Source organism: Sclerotinia sclerotiorum, genomic scaffold (genome assembly GCF_000146945.2).
Source record: "Sclerotinia sclerotiorum 1980 UF-70 scaffold_14 genomic scaffold, whole genome shotgun sequence".
NCBI classification, from domain to species: domain Eukaryota; kingdom Fungi; phylum Ascomycota; class Leotiomycetes; order Helotiales; family Sclerotiniaceae; genus Sclerotinia; species Sclerotinia sclerotiorum.
In genome coordinates this window covers 385,179-402,462 of record NW_001820822.1, presented here as the reverse complement: position 1 = coordinate 402,462, position 17,284 = coordinate 385,179, and the positions used below count along the sequence as shown (strand labels likewise).

General features: G+C 41.8%; 6 protein-coding genes across 6 annotated transcripts; 4 read left to right on the top strand and 2 right to left on the bottom strand.

The window, feature by feature from the left end:
• Nucleotides 1-837: 837 nt before the first annotated feature.
• Nucleotides 838-3,333, bottom strand: SS1G_09760 (hypothetical protein; the record flags this gene model as incomplete). The annotated part of the gene is made up of 4 exons (XM_001589077.1): nt 838-2,139; nt 2,282-2,321; nt 2,891-3,155; nt 3,243-3,333. 4 exons carry the CDS (start codon nt 3,331-3,333, stop codon nt 838-840), a joined length of 1,698 nt encoding a protein of 565 aa, XP_001589127.1.
• Nucleotides 3,334-4,508: 1,175 nt separating this feature from the next.
• SS1G_09759 (hypothetical protein) lies at nt 4,509-6,446 on the top strand (the record flags this gene model as incomplete). Its single annotated transcript, XM_001589076.1, has 4 exons — nt 4,509-4,718; nt 4,813-5,061; nt 5,121-5,460; nt 5,740-6,446. The coding sequence occupies 4 exons, from the start codon at nt 4,509-4,511 to the stop codon at nt 6,444-6,446; spliced, it is 1,506 nt and encodes a 501-aa protein (XP_001589126.1).
• Nucleotides 6,447-7,067: 621 nt separating this feature from the next.
• On the top strand, nt 7,068-8,434 carry SS1G_09758 (predicted protein; the record flags this gene model as incomplete). The annotated part of the gene is made up of 4 exons (XM_001589075.1): nt 7,068-7,128; nt 7,263-7,353; nt 8,050-8,092; nt 8,357-8,434. 4 exons carry the CDS (start codon nt 7,068-7,070, stop codon nt 8,432-8,434), a joined length of 273 nt encoding a protein of 90 aa, XP_001589125.1.
• A 1,764-nt stretch (nt 8,435-10,198) lies between these two features.
• SS1G_09757 (hypothetical protein) lies at nt 10,199-10,450 on the top strand (the record flags this gene model as incomplete). The annotated part of the gene is made up of 1 exon (XM_001589074.1): nt 10,199-10,450. One exon carries the CDS (start codon nt 10,199-10,201, stop codon nt 10,448-10,450), a length of 252 nt encoding a protein of 83 aa, XP_001589124.1.
• Nucleotides 10,451-11,639: 1,189 nt separating this feature from the next.
• Nucleotides 11,640-13,002, top strand: SS1G_09756 (predicted protein; the record flags this gene model as incomplete). Its single annotated transcript, XM_001589073.1, has 4 exons — nt 11,640-11,738; nt 11,972-12,045; nt 12,321-12,568; nt 12,836-13,002. The coding sequence occupies 4 exons, from the start codon at nt 11,640-11,642 to the stop codon at nt 13,000-13,002; spliced, it is 588 nt and encodes a 195-aa protein (XP_001589123.1).
• A 927-nt stretch (nt 13,003-13,929) lies between these two features.
• Nucleotides 13,930-15,434, bottom strand: SS1G_09755 (hypothetical protein; the record flags this gene model as incomplete). The annotated part of the gene is made up of 3 exons (XM_001589072.1): nt 13,930-14,252; nt 14,309-14,420; nt 14,478-15,434. 3 exons carry the CDS (start codon nt 15,432-15,434, stop codon nt 13,930-13,932), a joined length of 1,392 nt encoding a protein of 463 aa, XP_001589122.1.
• Between the last annotated feature and the right edge of the window lie 1,850 nt (nt 15,435-17,284).

The window sequence follows — 17,284 nt, the reverse complement described above, 5'->3', positions numbered from 1 at the left end:
CCCCCAAATCCACAGGTTAGAGGACATGATACATCCCAGCGTAGTGATTGTGAAGGAGGTGGAAAGTCTCGTTCGAATCCTTTCTCTGCTTTGAGAATAAGTGCACGAATGGATTGGATCTTGCGGATTTTGGGTTTTGGATGAGATGGATGATGATGATGATCATCTTATCTTAAGTTATGGTTAAGTACATATCTACCTCCCAAGCATCCTCTATCCAATACATAATCAACCCCTTAAAATCCAACCAACACAAATCCCAAATCCCAAATCCCTTCCCATCTACATAACCAACAACATATCATAACCTATAAGATTACATCCTCTGCAACCGCAAGAAAACATTCATCCATCCACCTAACTAACTAATTAATCATTAATGAACTAGCTAGTTATTGAAATGACAATCTTACTAAAAATTTACACGACTGCATATTATAATTATAAATTTATGATTGTCTTAGAGAGATTTCTTGATGAGAATATTTATTACTATGAGTATGAGTATAGGAATAGTTATATTTATCATGATCATTTGTATATAAGATAAAGGTAAGATTACCTACCTATTTCAGAATTAAGATTGAGTATAGAATAGGATAAAATTACCAGGATAGTAATAGTATAGTATAGTATAAATCTAATATAATATAATATAACAGGTATTTAGGTATTTAAATATCCCAACCCTTACTCAATCTACTCATGTGGAAATATCTCGTGATATTCTATCTAATGCAAAAGTGCAGGAAACTGGCACTGCCAGCCCATTTCTATAAATCTATTTAATAAACGTTGCTTTTTAATATCCATCCATCCATCCAATTTTCCCCGCCATCAATACGGAAATGACCCTGTTCCAGTTCCTGTTCCATGAGCCGGCGTATTCCCATTCAACGCGTTCCAATCCATAGCCGACCAGTCCAACTGACTAATACCTCCATCAACGAATCCAATTCCGGGGGTATCAGTGTAAGAAGCTCCCGTTCCTATGGTTCCGGTTCCGGTTCCAGGATATCCATATCCATGTCCATATTCATCCTCGGCCATCCTAAAAAAGCCCATCGGCGCCAAGATAGAAAAATTATTAACGTCCATATCCGTGTCCGTTCTTTCACACTCCTCTTCACTCTCCTTTGTATTCCCTCCCAATTTCACAACTTCCCGTCGAATATTGATCACGATCTGCGGCTCCGTAATCACCTGTCCCATCTGTTTGAAAGCCTGTTCGCGCACCTCCCATGCTAGCAGAATGATCTTTGCGAAAATCTTAAAGAAAGGCTCCGGGATCTGATCATCAATTATGGTACGAAATCGAACCTCGTAGTTAGCCGTCATGATTTGCCAAGCATGTTCTGCTTGTTGACTGAGGGGACGTTGTTTGAGGTTTTGTACGATTTGAAAGTAGGCGGGAAAAGGGAAATACATGTTGGTCATCCATGTGAAACCTTTGGCGAGGGGAGAGGACATCAGTCTAGTGTCACATTCGAGTAAGTTGAGGGCGTAGGCGACTGTGGCCTCGCGTACTAAACCTATTTTCGATGAGCGGTTCTTCCCGGAAAAGTGCCAGTGTTCTACCAAGTGCCATTTGGCAAGGCTCATTCGTGTCATCCAGATTGCCATGAAGTGTACTGGGTTTTCTGGATCACAAAATTTGAGATATTTCTCCTCGACCAGTTTCTCTAGGTCAGCGAGCTCGCTTTCTCCTGTAGTAGGATCATACTGCATATCTTTGGCAGCAGGCTTTATCGGCAGATCATTGAAGCCAAGATAGAACTTCGTGTTTCGAATATAATTTCCCACTTCACTGCGCAGAACAGTGAAAATTGCTTCGGTTGGTTTTCCTTGGACTTTTGGCGGATCCTTCATCACTAAATGAAAGTCGGAATCACTCACATTGAGTAGAATTTTGCAGTCCCAAGTAGGATTCAGAATTGTGGTTTTTGAGTCAGCGAGCTCGCCCATACGAGAATCATAAAGCACGAGTGACCACCAAAGTCTCCGACGCAATTCAGCCTCTAGAGGATTAAGTTGAGATAATACTGATTCGTTATGACAACCTAAGCGTTGAGCAATGCGGATGGCAACGGCAAGCATGGAAGACAAAGATTGAGGAACTGAATTAGATCTAATAGAGAGCTGGAAGAGTTAGAAATTGCATACATTACGACTTTCCAGTAGATCTGATGTAGACAAGAAATAAATATCCCTTAAAAAACAGTCCAAAACGCGATAGCTGCTTTACTAAAAGAATAGATGTGTCTCGTATCAAGTGACTTACCAAGTAGAAGAATAATGCAGTCAGGGAGTTCCGATCGTCCCTGTTCCGTAAGAAACCACTGTTTAATAGACCCTGCTGACAACCGAAGTGGTACCTAGTCAAAAGATCTTTTTTTGATGAATTGAACATAAGCTGACAATCTTCTGAAGATAAACTCGAAATTGACATGCAATAAATGCCAAACATTAACGCCTCTAGTCTGGGCTTAATATTCCGGACATTGCTAGCGGCTTCAATGATGAGTCCCTGGAGACTGGGTGTGTGTGTGACCTTAAGCAGCGGATCCACATTGTCCAGGTAAATTTGCCAAAGTCTAAATATTTCAACTGGTTCTGGATGAAAGGTAGAGATGTCGACAGTTGTCACACGCGAGCCGAATAGGAAGTTATCATTTTCCGACATATGATCCCACACAGATTTCACGTCCACTTCACGCACATCATCATCCTCAGAATCACCATGGTTATGAGGTTCTCGAAACTAATTCATCTGTCAGTCAAAGAAGCTCAAATCATAGATGTAGTTGGAAGTACTTCTTGACTCATGGCGTGCCAGATGTTCCTGACAAATTTAGTAAGAATCAAATATAATTTCTTGAGGGTTGCATACGTAGTTCCATATGCTCTCTCAAAGTTGATAGCTTGCCAAGGAGATGAAGCATTTGCCCCTGCAGTTTTCAGTTGTTCATCATTGGAATCATTATGATCTTTCATTTGACAAGATTCATTCCCCGCAGTTGATTCTTTATGAAGTGGCTCAAACTTAATATTGTTCTGTCTCAAGAGATCTTCATATTCACGAAGACGATCTAGCAGTACTCGTTCTGGAAATCTGCGTCTTCGTTGGCGTGGAAGTTGTGTCGCCGGTATGCATTCTACTCGTGACTTGACGCAATGAGAACAGGGGTGATTGCGATCACACTTTATCTTTCTGTGTTGACAAAGCACGCAGGCAAGCACACGTCGTGGTTTTGAGGATGAGGTGGCGGTCGACGTCGCGGGGGACATATCTGAGATGCTCCCATCTGGTGGAATAGGTGATGCTTCTGACATGATTTTCAGGGATGTAATATTAAGCAACAACGAGATTTACTTTTTTGAAGCAAATATATGTACAATTTCAGAAATTTGATATCGATGGCCAAGCAATAGGCAGCAACCAGGGAAGAGAAAGCCTCATCAGATGATAGCCGTGATGATATGTGATGATATTGGAAGCGTGTGTGTATAGTTAGACCTTGACATGTAGTCCAATGGCTTCACGACCTCAGCAACACTGTAAATGTTTAAAATCATGCGGTAAGCGCCTTGAGGCTGTACCTACGTGCAATGAAGTTGCCGAGGTGGATCTATCTGCTGACTCATCCAAAACTGGAGATTCTTGGCCAATCGGAAATTTGCAGCACCCGTTGATGCTTAGACGCAGACAAACCCGGAATCGCCATCACTATTTCATAGAATGCCTTGAATTTAAATCTAAATTCAATAATATAATGCTAAATCTTAAACGAGGATGTACTTGATTAATTTCAGATGTTAAAAATCCTAACGCGATCATTGATTATGAGAACTTCATGCGCGTTTGGTGTGATATCTTGACCGTTATTTGCAACAAGCAGGTATTAGTGTTGACATTCATCAATGATAGAGTTACTTCGACGAATTGCTTTTCGAAAAAAACTTTCATCTTTATTGAAAAGAAGTAATATATATAGCTACTAAAATGCAGAGTTTGTGAGTATATATCTGCATATTTGAGAAACCGACCTTAAACACACACCAATGTCGGCATCATGTTGCAGCAACGTTGCCCGCAGCTGACCTGCAGTTCGTAAATCATTCTTCAAAACCCAATCATTAATTGACTGCCTTCTGCCCGCGATACCTTTAGAGCCACCGCGGGTTCTGCTACTCTAATAAAGCTACGGCATTGATATTAGATGCTCCGGGTAATGTTAATCAATCCCCAGCTTGCGAATCTCTCGGAAGCCGAAGAGCAACCTTCGTTTGATGAAACAAAATTACCCACTGGCGAGTAAACCACACCCATCTAGTATGGAGATTATAAGGATGCTTCCTTTCCACCTCTTCTGAGGTATGATCATTAATGTCCTACTTCGTGAGTTCTAACCTAGCTGTTACGACACCCGTCCATTTCCACGTCTCCGCCTTTCCTACTCGCGATCGATAGACTGACTTTGCCGCTACAAACCCGGACAAATTAGACAATGGGAGAGGCGACTAGTGAGAACTCATGGCGTATGAGCACTATACAGCACAATGAAAGCTCTGAAGATATAATCGCGAGTGGCGATCATGCCGCGAGCGAACCTGACGACGCCTATCGAGAGCAATCTTCCCGTCAGATAATTCCCCTGCTAGTCTCGATCTTTGTGACGATGTTTCTAGTAGCTCTAGACCGTACCATTATCTCCACGGTGCGTCTTCAATTCCACGATTTAACACCAACAGAAAATCCTCAAACTTGCTCCCTAAGCCGAGCTAACTCACTTCAATCAGGCTATACCACAGATAACCGATGAATTTAGCTCTCTACCAGATGTTGGCTGGTACGGGAGCGCATACTTGTTAACGTGCAGTTCATTCCAGCTATTGTTCGGAAAATTCTACACATTCTGGGCTGTGAAGACTGTCCTCCTTCTGAGTGTGCTTTTATTCGAAGTCGGTTCCATCATATGTGGGGCAGCACCGAGCTCCGCAGCTTTTATTGTTGGAAGAGCCATCTCGGGAATTGGCGCTGCTGGTGTCTTCAATGGGGCTGTAAGTAGACATACCATTGCCATTTCCCGCCAGCCCCAGCTATTGACACATGTCGCTAGATTGTTTGTATTATTCACGCGGTGCCATTGCAAAAGCGCCCCAGGTTGTTGGGCCTGTTCGGCGCCATCTTTGGAGTTGCATCAGTAGTGGGTCCTCTAGTAGGAGGAGCCTTAACCTCGAAAGTGACCTGGAGATGGTGTTTCTATATCAATGCCCCCGTTGGTGGTGTGGCAGTGATCATCATTTCACTCTGCCTCAACATTCCTGACCAAGATAACACCAAGCTTGCTTTGATGAAGAAACTTTCGCAACTGGATGTCATTGGCAACATGGTCCTAATACCTGGAGTGGTTTGTCTTCTTCTAGCTCTCCAATGGGGAGGCCAGACGTATGCTGTGAGTGAGCGTATCCTCTTTTGTACTTTCTTGTTTGTTGACCATCGGTAGTGGGATAATGGACGAGTTATAGCTTTGTTAGTTCTCATGGCCGTAGCTTTTGTGGCTTTTATCGCCGTTCAAATACTACTTCCAAACACGGCCACGATACCTCCGCGTATTGCTAATCAGCGGAGTATTATTGCTGGCTTCTTGGCAACTATCTTCACAGGCTCTTCGCAATATATCTATAGTAAGCATGTCACTAGTACTGTATTATCTTAAAAGCTAATCTTTCGTGTAGTATACTTCCTACCAGTTTGGTTTCAAGCCATAGGTGGAGTCTCTGCAGTAGACTCTGGCACTCGGTTGCTGCCTTTGATGCTAGCAACGGTGGTTGCGACGATCCTTGCAGGAGTTGCAGTTCAAAAGATTGGCTATTATACACCGATCGCAATCGCTGGTTCTTGCATCATGTGTGTTGGGGCTGGGCTTCTTATGACGCTGCAAATTGACACAGGTGAAGGGAAATGGATCGGTTATCAAATCCTATACGGCTTTGGCACGGGCATGTGTTCTCAGGCACCAAATATTGCTGCTCAGACGGTCCTTCCAACACAAGATGTCTCAATCGGAGTAGCACTCATGTTCTTCGGCCAACTCATGGGCGCCGCTGTATTCGTTTCCGCTGGACAGAACGTGCTAGACACCCAGCTTGTACAGAGATTTTCCAATTTCCCTGGGTTTGAGCCTAGTCTCATCACCTCGAGTGGCGTCACATCATTTCTTAGCTCGCTTCCTGCGAATTTACGGGAGACTGGCCTTGTGGAGTATAATGAAGCATTGCGAAGGGTGTTTCAGATTGGACTAATATTGTCCTGTCTTACCGCTCTTTGCATTGCTATGCTGGAATGGAAGAGTGTAATAAAGAAGCCTGACGCAGTCGACGATGACATCCATAACACCAGCAATGTTGGAGAGAAGGTGGTTGATGCAGATGGAAGTGCTTAATCATATCCTAGGCTGGTGGCATAAAACCGTAGAGAAATTCTAAATACATAACATTAGCGAAAGAGTTGGCGTTGTGGATTGTCTTGTAGGATTCCATCGGGGTCTCAACGATCAATTGAAACATGTCTGATCAAGATGTTAAGTACAGGGCTTGAAGTGGAAGTGTTTGCAAAATCTGTTTCCGATAAGAACGTGAACATTCTAAGATGGCAAAGGAAGGATTGACACAATGTGGAACAGCAACCACTTTATACAGCGGCATCAGAAAAATTGCAGATTAAAGAGATTACGGTTGCGAATGTGGGTTGGATATCTCCTTGACAAATCCACCTATTGCAATCTGGATCATTCGTAACTTTACTTCAAGTATTAATCAAGTCTTATCGATCAAGACTTTGAAAATTGTGCACATACCCACAGCGCTTGAAAGTAATCAGTGCCTTTCCAGATCTCAACCATCCAAGCAGCTTCCCTAAAATCGAAGAAGATTCTGAAAATTCCTTCAAACTTTCAAAGGAGGGATTGTCGTGAGATTGTCGTGCACCTTGCAAAAGAGCTTCAGCATCTGCATTAAATGGAGACCCCGCTTCTCGTTTTCGCATACTGAATACCTATTCCGTAATGCCCAACAAAGTATTTGCCCTCGCGATCCCTACGATCTTATCAAACCACGCCGTGCATAGTGGGTTCACGATGTCCACTTGACTGCCTCACTGGGACAAAATTCCCCACACGTTCCGTCAACATGCCATGAAGTTTGAACCAAGCAAAGCAAGCTCAGGATCGACCAACCAGCTGTTACTCAAAGGAATGCAGCAAGAGCGGCTTGGTGGCAAGATCACGAGAATTCCAGCCTCGGTAATGCATGTTGTGTGGGTGAAAATGAATGTGGAGGTGGCATGCATGGGTATGTTCAAGAAGATGCATGAAATTTATGGAGAAAAGATACATTTTTCCTCGACAATCTTATCGATGACATTTATTCCTGTTTTGCCCGCTTCCCAACAAAAATTTGGAAGAAATATTCATGATTTGTTTAGGCCCACCACTAGGCAAAAACCGGACGTGGCCCGCGTGTTCCATGTTGGGGAGAGTGAAGTGTCAGGTTTTAATAAATCTTCAATTCTAATATTTTGATTGGTTCAGAATGATTTGAACTTCCGAGCACACACTGGCAATGAATGAATACCACCATTACCTCCCACCCGGTATTTCCGTGGTGTAGTGAATTACACGGAGTAGTGTTCGTGATGTTTGCTGTGAAGACGAGGCAGTTTATTGAGCTTCCAGGCAGAGAGGCCATAGGGAAATGAATTTAATACCAGGTATTTATTATCCGTAAATTATTCATAAATTCCCCTATTAAGAAAAGATCGAAACGTCACCCTGAAGAGGGTTTCCATTTTTGGTATTAACGACAATGCAGGTCCAAAAAAAACGTCCAAGAGCTCAGGTTGGCAGGGGATTGAGGGGCACCAAAAAGTTATTTTAGGGGTCCAATCAAGGTTTCATATGTAGCCTTGCGTACAACCAATCTCAATTTTGTAATTGAATTTACTGTCTGGTTGAAACATTTAAGATATCCCCTATAAAACATTTCAAGAATAGAACTTCTGTTTGGGTACGGTGTACGGACTCCCGAGTTAGTAAGTATATTCATCAAAAGTATTGTTTACATTTTAGCGTAACATAAAAAGAATAACTTTTCGTCTTCCTTATTTATCCGGTGATGTTGAATGGATGTTGTTGGAATGGAGCGAACAGACGCTGGGTGATTCCTGTAAATGCACCTAAGCTCGGTTAAGCACCCAATAAAATGAAGATTGCTCCCAAATCTGTTGGGACGTTGAGGATTTTGATATCACTCACAGCCTGTCAGTTGCGATGATAGTAACACACATAATTCAAAGTACCTGGGGAATGACCGAGGAAAGACTCCAAACTCAGTTCATTTTTACGGTAAATGGGAGCATCATAGTTACATGTGATCTTACAATCCTCACCAAATTCAATATTTATCCTCTTTTTGGTTACTCCGTAGATAGAATTGTCTTGAAATTCTTCGATCCACATGCACCCTGAGCGAGCATCAATGCTTTATCAAAGGAGACTAAAACCAAATCCCAAACTAATTTAAAGACGTTTCTCTTTCTTTTCCACCACCCTATTAATAATAATAAAGCTTCAATCCTAGTTTGCCTTCAAAGTGGCGAATTCAAGCTTAGAGGGGAAGTTTCTACGCTTTCTTACTAGCTCTTGCCTAGGCTTTCCCACCAAAAAATATTCGAAAAATCTCCCATCCCCTTGCCTTGTTTGATCACCCAACTGGAGTTACCCATTCAATCCAGTCCTTTGAACTTCCTTGCCAATACGCTTCCCTTATCCGCCATATCCCTACAATCCTTGTTCGGAAAGTACAATTAGTACATTTCCAAACAGGGCCAATCTACTTATAAGTTCATTACTCCTCCACCTCCAATTCCTTTCTTCTTCCCTCACGCTTTCTTCCTAAACATCGACATTCTCTCAAGATGGCTTCACTTGCCTCACACCCTTCGAGCATGGCGAAGACCACTGAGCCAAATCGTAATAAGAAGTACGACCCAAAGAAGACTCACATCACCGAAGAACCAATCACCAGGGCAAATTGGTACAAACATGTTAACTGGCTTAACGTCACTCTCATCGTGGGAGTTCCTATCTATGGTCTCATCATGGCCTACTGGACTCCTCTACAGTGGAAGACTGCTGTCTGGGCAGTCGCCTACTATTTCATGACCGGTTTGGGTATTACAGCTGGTAAGTCTTCAAATTATTACTTTGCAGTGATATCATCTAATCCTTTTCTCCTTCAGGTTACCACAGACTTTGGGCACATTCCTCATACTCCGCCACTCTCCCGTTAAAGATTTTCCTCGCAGCCGTTGGAGGTGGAGCCGTCGAAGGTTCCATCAGATGGTGGTCCAGAGATCACAGAGCTCATCACAGATACACCGATACCGACAAGGATCCATACTCCGTTCGAAAAGGTCTCCTATACTCTCACTTCGGATGGATGGTCATGAAACAAAACCCAAAGCGTATTGGCCGTACCGATATCTCCGACTTGAATGATGACCCAGTCGTCGTTTGGCAACATCGCAACTACATCAAGACTGTTATCTTCATGGGTATGATCTTCCCATGTCTCGTCACTGGTCTCGGTTGGGGTGACTGGTTTGGTGGTTTCATCTATGCCGGTATCCTCAGAATTTTCTTCGTTCAACAAGCTACTTTCTGTGTCAACTCCTTGGCTCATTGGCTCGGTGACCAACCTTTCGATGACCGTAACTCTCCTCGTGATCACGTCATCACTGCTCTCGTTACTCTCGGAGAAGGTTACCACAACTTCCACCACGAGTTCCCTTCGGATTACCGTAATGCTATTGAATGGCATCAATATGACCCAACCAAGTGGTCTATCTGGATGTGGAAGCAACTCGGTCTCGCATATGATCTCAAGCAATTCAAGTCCAATGAAATCGAGAAGGGTCGTCTCCAACAACTCCAAAAGAAGCTCGACCAAAAGAGACAAACTCTTGACTGGGGTATTCCTCTTGAGCAATTGCCAATCATCGACTGGGACACTTATCAAACCGAAGCCAAGAATGGACGTGCTCTTGTTGCCGTCGCTGGTGTTATTCACGACGTTACCGATTTCGTAAAGGAACATCCAGGTGGAAAGGCTCTTATCACATCCGGTATTGGCAAAGATGCAACCGCTATCTTCAATGGTGGTGTCTACAATCACTCTAACGCCGCTCACAACCTTCTTTCAACTATGCGTGTCGGTGTTTTACGTGGTGGATGTGAAGTTGAGATTTGGAAGCGTGCTCAACGTGAAAACAAAGATATTTCTTTTGTCAGCGATACAGCAGGTCAAAAGATTATCCGAGCTGGTAGTCAGGTTACCCGCATCGCGGAACCTGTTCCATCGGCTGATGCTGCATAAGCATTTTCATTAATGAGTGGATGATTAGACTGTCTCATGGCAAATCAAAAATTGCATCTTTGTTTTTATGAGCGTGGGTTTGTGTGTCTCTATTAGACCCGGGGCGTTGGGAAATTGGTCAAAGGATGACTTCATTAAAGTCAAGGAATGGTAGGATGGATCAATCATTGCAATACGCACCACAATAAAGAGTGTTGATTATGTATTTTAGAGAAAGAATGAGTGGAAAAAAATTAATTTCGCAAAGGTTAATGGCTCATATATTTGAGCCAACTAGCAATTGAACACATCATCTTCACTTTATCTTTGTCTCTTACTTTTGCTGTGATATGAAGTAGGGGATTTGTATCCAATACTATATCAATTTAAATTCTGAGGTCATCATAAAGCTCAATCTGATCTTGTACCAGATAAATAGATGGAGATACTTCAAAACTATCTAGAATATACTCGGGTAATTAGAGAATAGATATAATTAAATAAGTATTCTAAAAAAGGTTAATTCTTTAAGTTGAAATAAATATCTTTTATTACTAGTTGGGTGTTTTCCTCTTTTTTTTTCAGTTTTGGTTTTGATTTTTTTTAAAAAGAATGTGAAGAAGAATTGAATTAAATTGTAATAGATGACATTAACTTAACCCCGGATTTCTTTCCGCGGGTGCTATTACTAGAAACATACGAGTGCAGTGATGTATATGTGTAGTATGTGTAATATATGTGATGATGTGATATGTGATATGATATGCCGAGGTTCAAATGTCATTGATTGACCCCTGATAAGTATGATAAGATGGTGATATTCTCCTCTCCCACAATCAACATCGAAGGCTTACTTACAATAGAATAGTACCACGAATCGAATTAGACATCGACCGCAGACTTTTCCTTGGGTTGCGTAACTTTTGTTTTTGTTTTGTTTATTCATCTTTCTATATATACTCTGGGTATCTGATTATTTAGGATTTTGAGATAGTAAGATTACTATTATCTCGTGGAGTATATCGATATCGATATCTTTACGGAATACTCTCTCTCTCTCTCTTTAAATTGGAAATTGAGATAGGCCCGTGTTGCTTGTGTCATTCGATCGATCGATCGATCAATCGGTTTTGTGATTTAGTCTACCTAGGTATTAGGTATCTACAGTTAGAGGGTAGAGAAGAGGAAGGAAAAGAAGAAGGAAAGGAAGGAAGAGAGAAAGAATGTCCTCCCCATCATCTTTCAACGCAAAAACAGATGTGGGACTTAAACGGTTGAGTTTTTTGATGAAAGGGTGGAAGGATAGTAAAGGGGGTTATATTGTATGTGTTTTGTCTCCTTTCTCTTTCTTCGCTCCTATTTCCATCTATATATCTCCATACCATTCATTTCTTGCTGCTGTACGATGTAGATGGAGAGAGAGATAAGTTAGATTATGATGAAGATGAGGACGAGGATGAGGATGAAGGTGGAGATGGAAATGAAGATGAGGATTAAGAGAGCGAAAAGAAAAAGATGATATAAAAATGAAAATAAGCTAATAGACTAACTATAGGGATGGGGACATGATCTCTTACCTTCTCTTTCACTTGCAGTGGATGAGACGCTTCATACGGAGAATATTACTACGTTTGTTTTTAAACCGACGGTGCATCATTGGTTTGTTGTTTCCTTTTCTTTTAATTTCTCGTCATCGAATCACATTCCTCTCCTCTCCTCTCCTTTCCCCTCCCATTTCCATTCTTCCCATCACACTACCCCTCCCTCTTCCTCTCTACCTTACTCGCCCCACCCCTCCCCACCCCTTCTCCCTCAAACCCCCCCTATCCCCCTAATCCCAACCCCCCTTCAAACCCCCAAAACCAAACTCAAACCCAACTAACTCCACCCACCTCCACCAACAGCAACGGAATGGGCACCGTCCACGGCGGCTGCATCTCCACCGTCTTCGACGCCTGCACATCCGTCGCCCTAATGGGCAGATACAGCGATGCTAAATGGGGCGGCGGTGGTGTAAGTCGAGGATTAAACGTTACGTATTTAAAGGGTATTATTGTTAAAGATGAGATAGGGGAAGGAGAGGGGGAAAATGATGTTTTGGTTGAGTGTGAGGTGGTGGGTGGAGTGGGGAAGAGAAATGTGGTTTTGAGGGGTGAGTTGACTATTTAAGTTTTGTTTCTTTTTGGGTATTGGGGAATGGGAGGGGAGGAGGATTGTTTGTTTCTTTTTGTCTGTTCTCTTGTCAGGTCGTCCTTTTTTATCTTTTGTGTGTTTTATCACATATAGCCTGGCTGATCCTCTATAATGCATACCGCTTTCACATCCCCATCCCACCATCCCCCTCATCCTCTCCCCCATCCCCAAAACCAGACATTCAAAAAAACTAAAAAAACAAACAAATAAACTAACCACCCATCAGGAACAATGAAACGCCGCAACGGACAAGTCCTAGCTATATGTGAACATAGCAAGGTAAATATCGTAGGGGTAGAGTTACCGGGGAGTGGTGGGAAGAAGGAGATAAAGAAGGAGAAGGAAAAGGACGGGAAAGAGAAGGGGGGAAAGGAGAAAGAGGCGAAGTTGTGAGGTTAGGTGGGTTTGTTTGTTTGGTGTGATGGGATGGGATTTGGGATTTGGGATTTGGGATTTGCGGGGGTAAAGGGGCAGGAAGGGGAAAGGATAGATAGGATGAGTGAATGAGTCGGTGGATAGATAGATAGATGTTGTAAGAGAGATAAATAGAAAGAAGAAGAAGAAAAAGAACGAGAACAGAAGATAGAGGATAGAGGATTAATAGAGTATATTTGTTATATATTACAGATGGGCTGTATAGAGGATATAGATGAATATATCAAGAGATAGAGATAGAGATAGAGATAGGGATACAGATAGAGAAAGAGAAACGAAAGAGAGGGTTAGGGGGAATAAAAATATAAACCCGGAAGAAGCATGCTTCACCGTATTTTTCAATTTCCTAAACTAGCATCTAGCACCTCTGAATTGAAAAATTACATTTGTCCAGTCATCTTCTCTCTCATACTCTCTCAAAAAATTACGTATATTTAATATCGTATTAACATATACATATACATACATACATAAACCACCTCAGTCTTATTCCCCTTTAGTCCCCCAATCTCAGGGACCACAATGTCCAAAGGACATTCCTGTTCTCCTCTCGTTTCCTTCCACTTCCACCCCCACCCCACCCCACCCAATTCCCAGTTGCAAAAAGCAGAACTGTATATGCATAATTAACAATCGAATGAAAAAAACCATCAAATACACATCTTGAAGAAGTTTCCCTACCTCCTTCCCGTCTGCCAGATATGTATGTGATGATGATGCTCAAAAAAGAAAAAAAAAAAGAACAAATACAAAAAAGAAAGTATTTGTATGTAATTCCACCCAGCCAAACCAAAACTCCTTGCTACCAGGTCCTATTTTATATGTCCATTACTCCTATCCTCGAGAGATACAAAGCAAACATTACCAAATCTAGTATATGTTCGCCTAATTGTTCAATTCCGGAAACAATTTCTGGTAATGATGTTCACCCACTTCCAGAACTGTGATTTCATCTCCGACCTTTAAAGCACCATTTTTAGTGGTTGGTACCAATTGCATACCCAGACAACCAAGGTTTTGACCAGCTCCTTCATCAATAGCTCTGAAGCTTCGTAATGTTTTATCTGGTTCGGATGGATGTCTAACTCCTGTTTCTTGATCGACATTGGGCATTTTGCATCGTACTGTTCGGCAAGAAACATCATATTCATAGAAACCAATCTTAATTCTTCGCCAGTCATCTTCATGGTAAGCTGGAGGTCCGGTAACTGGAAAGTATTAGCATTAGAAAAGGATCATCTGTAGAGTTTTGAGAATAACATACTGATTAAATTGGCACGGAATCTTCCTGCAGATAATCTAGGTGCCCCCTTTTCCTTTGGCATTTTACTTTCAACATCTCTGATGCTAGCAAGGTTGACAAGGTGAATGGGATACTAGAATGAATTAGCAAATAATTCACACATCAGATCTTGAGGTTTAGAAGATCTTACAGCATCCTGAAATCCAGTAACTGGCTGATACCCAAGTTGCTCCTTTGCAGGCGCATTTCTGAAAACTTCTCTAGGATTCGCGCTGTCGACTCTGAACAAACCCAACTTGTTGCTGATACCAAGGTAATATCTAAGTTCCTCTGGGATTTCAATTTCCACGTTCAAAGCACTAACGCTTTCTTTCCAAATCGTCATTTTCTCGACAGTATAACCTGCTTTCTCAATTTGTACTGGTGATGGATCAAATGGCACACGGAATTGTTTTTCAGGAACTGTTCCCATAAATTTGGCACCCCAACTTGCGACGGTTCCTCTCCATCCAGGTTCTTGATATGGGAAGCTCATAATTATAACTCCTCCACTCTCAACATCATCAATATGAGGAGCATATGTGTCGACACTTTGATCTGGAACCCACATCTCAGTCCTAACTTTTGCCAGCAATGGAAATTGTCGTTGAGTGATGAACTCCCATTGGTGTGCGGCCTTTTTGTGATCGGGATCATTTTCGGAGACGGGGAATGGACTTTTCAATTGTGCGAAAGTAAATTGACGATCGTATTCCATTCCAGTTGCAATAACGGTTCCTCTACCCAATTCAACCCCTTTACAGCTCTTGACTGGATAAATCCACATGCTCTTTAATCTCCACCATTCTGCAGATGTTTCTTCCGTACTTGGAGGACGACCTTCGGAAAATTTGGGATCGAATTCATTCGTAAGATTACTATCGATCTTCAAGCCGAGCTTTCTGCAACCCTTGGGTTGTTCGGCACGTTGTCGCGACTGCTCGAGTTCGTAGAAAGTCAAGAGGGCAATAGGAGGTACACAGATGGCCAAGATCGTAAGGACATATGTGGTCGTGGAGATCAATGACATTTGCTCGAGCAATTGATCCTTGTAAACTTCTAGTTGTTCCAAGGCAAGCTCGAGATATGGTTGAATGAGAGAAGACATAGTGAGTGAGTTGATTTGATTTGAGAAATAAAAACACAATTTCTGTGTTATCTAAATTCTAATAAAAATGTTAACTTGCTGCTATTAATTGCCTTTATGATATGAAATGGGTTTGTATTACCAGATAATGTACATGGAAGATGCAGTTAAAGAGCGTAAGAAGAGAAGAATGAAAACTGAAGGGGTAAAGTTGTAATAGAAGCAGTAGAAGAAGCAGCACCTCGTAATACAAAAAATAATTAACTTTCGAAAGAGGATGAGTGAATTGAAATGAATTTGCGGAAAGAGGAGAGGAGAGGTATCGTTCGTTTGACTTTGAGATAGCTCTCGCACCAGCCCTTTTTCTCTGGCTAGGTAAGATCGTACTAGTGTGAACAAGTCGGAACACAAGATCTTCCAAATCAAATCAATTTAAGAATTAAGCACAAAGTTTCTCTCTTAGAGTTTTATTTCGTGGGTTACTTAATAGTATGATGTACTCCTAGTAGTAATAATAATAATAAAATGAATTAAAATAAGAGAGCGTATCCGTACTTATCGTATGAATCCAGGTTAATTTTGAATCTCGCGCTAAACCGAGTCGGAGCAAGTTCCTTGCGGATAGACTTGGATCCAGCCAGACACACGTTTGATATTCGTAGTTGGTGGAGAGAGAACTTAGATGGTGCGCGGTTGTTTCCTGTGCACAAACAGGGGGTTTTGGAGATAGGATAGATTTTGAACGTAATATCTTATGGAGGGAGGACAAGAGTGGTACAGAGAGTAACACCACTTGTATAGGGAGGATTTTAAGAATTCGGGAAGATGTTGATAGCCGTGCAAATATAATTGCCTAGGGTTTGCGTTACCGTGATTCTCAGGTGGGGTTTTAAAGGGTGAGATTACGAGTAAAGAGGGTTCGAGGGAGGATTTGATGGAGACTGAATGGGTGTCGTTGAATACTCTACAATTAAAGAAAGGAGTCCGTTTCCATTCAATTCAGGGTCCAAGGTATTCCAAACGGGACCCTTTCTGAATGAGAGGGGCAATTACAATTGGAGAAAGGAGTTCCAATTCGGTCAGTTGTCAACGATATTCCTTCCAAGTTCGTTCTATCATCTATGATTGATAGATACTGCGCAACCTTACAGACCCAGATGATCCAGATGACCCAAAGTTCAAACGTCTCTTCAGCCAAACTTAGATTAAGTCTTTTAAAATGCACCGGGATAATTGGAGTGAAATTAGGAGATGAAAAACTCAAATTTATAAAGCCAAGAGAATAAGAAGGGCCAAGAGGACAATTGAGGGCGTTTCCACTTTTGGATCATCTATAGATTATATGGGCTGTGCAAAGAGTTGGGTTTATTATTTTATGGGTGAATGAATGATTCATTTCATTGTGATTGAGTATGAACAGTAGGTAGGTAGCTATAGACCAGTAGAAATCAACCATACATTTTATACTATTAATGTGTATGTGCTATTATTTCTCGTATATATATCAATCAAGTACTCTCTCTCCTGTTTCCTTGATTTATGTAATCCTCCACAATACAAATTGACGTTATGTATTTCTCTCCTATCATCTCTGACAATCTGATACTTCTCCACCAACGTACCTATGCATTTTCCAGGGTCTCGGCTACCTTCCCTGCCCAGAAATTTCCAGATCTCTGGAGTCTGCAGGTATTAGTTTCACACTAGTGACCTTCTAGACGAATGTAACCCCTGTGAGATTTTCAGCAAAGTAGGGGTTTACAATGTATTTTTACGCTTTTTTAATTTCCTGACTAATTATTGTGAGGAACATTTGAAACTATTTTGTGAATGATTGATATGAATGTGAATGTGGATGTGAAGTGCATACC